This window comes from Babylonia areolata, chromosome 1 (assembly GCF_041734735.1).
Source record: "Babylonia areolata isolate BAREFJ2019XMU chromosome 1, ASM4173473v1, whole genome shotgun sequence".
NCBI lineage: Eukaryota > Metazoa > Mollusca > Gastropoda > Neogastropoda > Buccinidae > Babylonia > Babylonia areolata.
The window spans coordinates 22,857,935-22,865,434 of NC_134876.1; the positions used below are offsets into that span (position 1 = coordinate 22,857,935).

Sequence of the window (7,500 nt, forward strand, 5' to 3'; positions counted from 1 at the left end):
GGGAGTGGTGGTGGTGGTGGTGGTGGTTAGGAAGGGGGGGGGGTGCGGGGGTTGGGGGGGACGGGTTAGGGGGTGGGGGGCGTTCGGGGGTGGGGGGGAACACGCCGAGGAAAAAAACAAACAAACCCGTGGAACTATCTCAGAGAGAGAGAGAGAGAGAGAGAGAGAGAGAGAGAGATGCACGTTTAGTTTTCAGTTTCAGTTTCTCAAGGAGACGTCACTGCGTTCGGACAAATCCATACACACACACACACACACACACACACACACACACACACACACACACACATATATATATATATATATATATATATATATATATATATATATATATATATATATATATATATATATGTGTGTGTGTGTGTGTGTGTGTGTGTGTGTGTGTGTGTGTGTGTGTGTGTGTTGTTTTATCGAGAGATCCAAAGGAATAATGAGAAACGTGGCGGGCATTTCAATTCCTCTACTTCAACGAGACAATGAAAAGTCTGTCTTTTTATAACCAGTTCCTCGTTTTAGATTGTCTTTTAATTCAGTCATTCGCCTAACTGATATATGTCATTCAGTTATATTCAACACATTTACTTGTTCGCTTATTTCGTTTATTTATCTTCTTTCGTTTGATATTAATATTTCATGCAAACCTGGGTTAGGCTTTCAAGGTCCAGACTAGAGCACTGGGTTTACACGAAGATCAGGCAGATGTGATGTGGATTATATTGATCAGTCAGCATTCTTTGACACCTCCTTCAAACTGAAATTGCAACTTTGTAAGTATGAAGTGGAAAAAAGTATATATTTCTATAACGAATGTAAACATATAATCTGTTTCTAGCTGATTGGTTTTATCATGAAAGCCTTGTAACACCAAAACAGGAATGTACAATTTGAGTAATGTACAACCTGCATTTACTATTATTATTATTATATTACTGTTATCATTATTATGACCTTATCATATTTTGCTTGTTCTTTGGTTTGCTTTGACAGAATTATTCTCATTTTTTGCTTATTATTTCACTATTCCTCATTTGACAGGTTTCACAATTTGATCTAAAAATGAATTGGACTCAGAACTGAATTTTGACTATCTTAAAACAATGCCTTCCTCACCTACATGAAACTGTATCACAGCCACGTGGGTTGTCGGTTAATTATCTTTAAAAAAAACCAAAAAAACATCCTCTTTATCACTCAGTTTCTGTTTGGTTATTTTGTTGGTCGTTTTCTTTTCATTCCTCTGCAGTTTATTCTTCAGCACGCATAATGATGCCATTTTCATTCTATTACTTAGACGTTTTAGAGAGAGAAAAAAAAAAAAAAAAAAAGAATGAGCCAGCGCGAAATATATTTTTCTTGTTTGTTTTGGGCTTTTTTGCATTTGTCTGTGCAACAAACATTGAAATTCAAAAGCTCGTTTAAAAAGATTTAAACCTCGTTTAATGGGATCATTTCGCTTTTTCATAATTTTCATCGATTTCTTTTTAATTCGCCTGCTAAATGCCACATCCACCACCACCACTACCACCATCACCTGATACTACTACTACTACTGCTGCTGTTGTTGCTACTTCTACTACAAGAGTAAGAAAAGAAGGAAGAAAGGTGGGGATCAATTTGAGAAAAAAAGAAGAAAGGAAGGAAAAAAAGAAAGAATGAGAACGAAAACAGAAGAAAAGAAGCAGAAAAAAACAAAAACAAAGCCAAAACAAAAAAAAGAGAACAAGAGAGAACGAAAGAATGCGGCCAGAAAAAATATTCAATAAAGACAGAAAGGAAGAAAGGCAAGAAAGAAAGGAAGGTGGAGGAAAAGAACACTAAAAGAGAAGACACACAGAAATAAGGGAGACTATAAATTAAAATGCAAAAAAGAAAGTATAAAAGAAAGCCGATGCGGAAAGGGAAAGCATGACTCTGAGGGCGGGTCGTTACACAGCGGGTGAGAGGGGATTATTCCCAGAGCCAGGAATCAAGCATAATTGATGACACAAGCAATGGGACAGTCCTGGCCATTCAACACAGAGAGAGAGAGAGAGAGAGAGAGAGAGAGAGAGAGAGAGAGAGAGAGAGAGAGAGAGAGAGAGAACGAACGAACGAAGAGAGAGAGAGAGAGAGAGAGAGAGAGAGAGAGAGAGAGAGAGAGAGATGTTCAAAGAAACAGAGGTTGACATGTGTAAACACTTCATGGACGAGCCACAGTTAAGATTCCTTGTTAATAGCAGGGATCGGAGTGAGACAGAGAGAGAGAAACAGAGACAGAGAGAGAGAAAGAGAGACAGACAAACAGACAGACAGAGACAGACTCAGAGACAGGGACAGAGAGAGAGAGAGAGAGAGAGAGAGAGAGAGAGAGAGAGAGGCGGGCAGAGACAGACAGACAGAAATTATAATGACCATTAATCTATTCCAGACAAGATAGAGATAATCGAACAGTAAATGAAGAGGAAGAAAAAGAATGACAACAACAACAGCAACAACAACAACACTCGCAAAGAAAGGAGAAGATAGGTTAGACCATAAAGAAAGAAGGAAGACTTCAACCACTATAAGAGAAGAAAGGAAGACTAAAATGAAAGAAAAAAAAAGAAAAAAAAGCGGATCTGAAAGAACAAAGCGGAAAGGGAAAGCATGACTCTGAGGGCGGGTCGTTACACAGCGGGTGAGAGGGGATTATTCCCGGAGCCAGGCATCAAGCAGAATTGATGGCACAAGCAATGGGACAGTCCTGGCCATTCAACACACACACACACACACACACACAGAGAGAGAGAGAGAGAGAGAGAGAGAGAGAGAGAGAGAGAGAGAGAACGAAGAGAGAGAGTGAGACAGAGAAAGAGATGTTCAAAGAAACAGAGGTTGACATGTATAAACATTTCATGGACGAGCCACAGTTAAGATTCATTTTTAATAGCAGGGATAGGAGTCAGACTCAGAGAGAGAGAGAGAGAGAGAGAGAGAGAGAGAGAGAGAGAGAGAGAGAGAGAGAGAGAGAGAGAGACAGACAGACAGACAGACAGACAGACAGACAGAGACAGAGTCAGAGACAGGGACACAGAGAGAGAGAGAGGCGGGCAGACAGACAGACAGACAGAAATTATAATGACCATTAATCTATTCCAGACAAGATAGAGATAATGGAACAGTAAATAAAGAGGAAGAAAAGAATGACAAGAACAACAACAACAAACAACAACAACAACAACAACACTCGCAAAGAAAGGATAAGATAGGTTAGACCATAAAGAAAGAAGGAAGACTTCAACCACTATAAGAGAAGAAAGGAAGACTAAAATGAAAGAAAAGAAAGATTAAAAAAAAATAAAAGAAAGCGGATCTGAAAGAACAAAGCGGAAAGGGAAAGCATGACTCTGAGGGCGGGTCGTTACACAGCGGGTGAGAGGGGATTATTCCCGGAGCCAGGAATCAAGCAGAATTGATGACACAAGCAATGGGACAGTCCTGGCCATTCAACACACACACACACACACACACACACACACACACACACACACACACACACACACACACACAGAGAGAGAGAGAGAGAGAGAGAGAGAGAGAGAGAGAGAGAGAGAGAGAGAGATTGAGATTGAGGTGGTTTATTCATATAGGCCACAGCCCCTTTGAAGGGGGATATACAGTAAAATGCTGAAGTCATACATTCAAAAAGTCCTCATGATGTAACATGTACACTTCTCCTTTTGAGTGCTTTATACATATATAGACCGAACTCCTTGACAGTCTTTTCATTTGTTGATAACATTAACATGTTAAGTCTAAACAGGCAAGGATACTGACAGTATTTAACTGGAATCAATTGTTCTCTAAGATCTCTTAATACTGGGCAACACAGCACAAAGAGAACTTCATCTTCAGATTGTTGGCACATTGGACAAATCCAATTTTGGACACATGATTTTCGATACCGATAATAATGGGTAAATATTTCAGTAACACCCGATCTAAACCTTGTCAAAGTATATTTCAGGAGAGTGAGTGAGAGAGAGAGAGAGAGAGAGAGAGAGAGAGAGAGAGAGAGAGAGAGAGAGACAGACAGACAGCCAGACAGACAGACAGAGACAGATAGAGAGACAGAGACACAGAGAGAGAGAGAGAGAGAGAGAGAGAGAGAGAGAGAGATGTGTGTGTGTGTGTTCATAGAAACACCAGTTGGCACGTGTAAAGACTTCATGGACGAGCCAGAAGAAGAAGAAGAAGAACAACAACAACAACAACAACAACATCAAGAACAAGAAGAAAGCCAAAAATAACAACTACAACAACAAAGAGGAAGAAGATAAGTTAGGCAATAAAGAAAGAAAGAATGCTAAAAAAATACTAAAAGGGAAGAAAGGAAGAATAAAATAAGATTATATAAAAAGTAAAAGAAAGCGGATCTGAAAGAACAAAGCGGAAAGGGAAAGCATGACTCTGAGGGCGGGTCGTTACACAGCGGGTGAGAGGGGATTATTCCCGGAGCCAGGCATCAAGCAGAATTGATGGCACAAGCAATGGGACAGTCCTGGCCATTCAACACACACACACACACACACACACACACACACACACACACACACACACACACACACACACACATACAGAGAGAGAGAACGAACGAACGGAGAGAGAGAGAGAGGAGAGAGAGAGAGAGAGAGAGAGAGAGAGAGAGAGAGAGAGAGAGAGAGAGATTTTCAAAGAAACAGAGGTTGACACGTATAATCATTTCATGGACGAGCCACAGTTAAGTTTCCTTGTTAACAGCAGGGATAGGAGTGAGACTGAGAGATAGGTAGAGACAGAGAGAGAGAGAGAGAGAGAGAGAGAGAGAGAGAGAGACAGAGACAGAGACAGAGACAGAGACAGAGAGGCAGACAGACATACAGACAGACAGACAGATAGACAGAAACAATAATGACCATCAATCTATTCCAGACAGAGAGAATGGAACAGTAAATAGAGAGGAAGAAGAAGAAGAAGAAGAAGAAGAAGAAGAAGAAGAAGAAGAAGAAGAAGAAGAAGAAGAAGAAGAAGAAGAAGAATAACAACAACAACAACAAGAAAGTGAACAACAAAAACAACATCATAATCATCATCATCAACAACAACAACAACAGCAAAGTAAGGAGAAGAAGATAGATTAGACCATAAAGAAAGAAGGAAGACTTCAACCACGATAAGAGAAAAAAAGAAATACCAAACTAAAACAAAAAAACAAAAACAAAAAAACAAACAAAGAAAAAGAAAAAAGAAAAAAAAGAAAATGAAAGCGGATGTGAAAGAACAAAGCGGAAAGGGAAAGCATGACTCTGAGGGCGGGTCGTTACACAGCGGGTGAGAGGGGATTATTCCCGGAGCCAGGCATCAAGCAGAATTGATGGCACAAGCAATGGGACAGTCCTGGCCATTCAACAAACAGTGAACGATGTGTTCAAAGAAACGCTGGTTGACACGTCTAATTATTTAATGGATGATTCTCCTCACAAAGTCACTTCAGACTCTTTTTGTTTTTTTTGTTTACGAGAATAGCAGATAAACACACTCTTTTTTTTTTCTTCCGGTTTTTGTGGTTGTTTTTTCAACTGGTCCCCACGCTAAATATGGTCGATACTTACACAGTATTAAGTGATAAAGGCCTTAGTAAGGTGATGATATAATCATGGTAATATATGTATGGTGATATATATATATATATATATATATATATATATATATATATATATATATATATATATATATATATATATATATTGTATGTGTGTGTGCGTGTGTGTGTGTGTGTGTGTGTGATAACTATACGTTTGCCTTTGTCGTAGCGCCCAGCACAGCATATAAACTGACATGAAAACCGCGAACCTTACAGACCTTACAGTTTCTGTTTATCACAGCATCTTCGCGTTCGGACAAATCCATATATGATACACATTTACCATGCAGATACCTTTTACTAGTAGCATAATCCACCGTGCTAGCCAGGCCTTGAGTGCATGGATAAACATTTGTATTCCTATCAGAGTGGTCTTCTTCAACAGAATTTAGCCAGAGGTAAAAAAAAAAATCATGTTGCCATGGGTTCGTTTTCAGCGCACTGCACACAGGACCTCGGTTTATCGTCTCATCCGAATGACTACACGCTCAGTTTAATTTCTCTATCAAAATCTGAGAGAAAGGGCGAGACCGGGATTCGAACCCAGACCCTCAGGGACATCATTATTGCCAGATTTGTCTGAACCACTGTGCCACACCTTCCTCTTTATCCTTAACTCTCTCCATACGAACGGCGAAAGAGACGACGTTAACAGCGTTTCACCCCAATTACCACCATCAAAATATCGGAAGCGGAAGGCTCTTATACTGAAGAGGTGAATGTTGACAAAGAATACCACAATTCTGACGACGGAAGCTAAAGGTTGGGTCATTGACACACCCACTGGACATCCGAGGGGTCTGTGTAGAGGAGAAGAGAGGACTGGCCGTACTGAGTGAGTCAAAGTGTGTGCTCGGTATGGTTGTGGTGGCAGTGTGGTTCTGGACCCTCGCTCTCTTGGGAAGGTTCCCTCCCCCATTCGGACATGTCCGCTGAGATGCGTATTGACGTTTGACTCGACGATATCTCCATCCTCATTGAGAGGACGTTGTGTATGTATTTTTGGCATCACCTCCAACACCAGTATTCCTGGCGAGCTCTGTTTAGGGGTGAATTACCATAGGGTCTTGTTTTGTGTGTGTGTGTGTGTGTGTGTGTGTGTGTGTGTGTGTGTGTGTGTGTGTGTGTGTGTGTGTGTGTGTTTGTGTGTGTGTTTTCCTGGTCTGTTTGTCACAAATCAGTGCCCTTTGTGTTTTCCCGTCCATACCAGTGTTACAGAGAAAGAGAGAGAGACAGAGACAGAGACAAAGAGACAGAGACAAAGAGACAGAGACAAAGAGAAATGGGGTGGGCAGAAAACGGAATAGAGAGGAGAGTGATAGAGAGCAAGGGAGAGGGGGAGAGCCATAGACTATGATGGATAGGCAGATATAGATATATATAGATATATATATATATATATATATATATATATAGATATATATATATATATAGAGAGACAAACGGAGTCAGACAGAGAGAGACAGAGAGAAGGGGAGGGGGGCGAAGTGATCAATGCAAGAAAACAGCTGAATGAAAACAACAACCAAAGAAACAAAACTAGTGAAAACAAGAAAGCAGCATCTCTGCGCTTATGAAAGAAGAAGAAGGGGGAGGAGGAGGAGGATACGGCGGAGAAGAAGAAGAACAACAACAAGAAGAAGAAACAAACACACAAAAAACAAAAAAACAAAGAAATCTCATCCCCTTGCCCTCTCTTCTCCACCCCACTACCCCAGCCCCCCTCCCAACCGCCCCCCCCCCCTCCAACACCACCCATGCCCTCTACCGAATACCTCCATCCCTCCCCAGCCCCCACGCCCCACCCCCACCCCCCCACCCCCCTGGCCCCCACCCACACGACCCTCCACATCCTA

General features: G+C 41.1%; 1 protein-coding gene across 1 annotated transcript in view; it reads left to right on the forward strand.

The window, feature by feature from the left end:
* Positions 1-2,628: 2,628 nt before the first annotated feature.
* The window catches only part of LOC143288206 (uncharacterized), a 93,857-nt gene continuing 88,985 nt past the window's right edge, over positions 2,629-7,500 (forward strand). The window contains exon 1 of the mRNA XM_076596929.1: positions 2,629-2,659. Coding sequence (XP_076453044.1) covers positions 2,629-2,659 — 31 coding nt within the window. The remainder of the gene's footprint in view (positions 2,660-7,500) is intronic.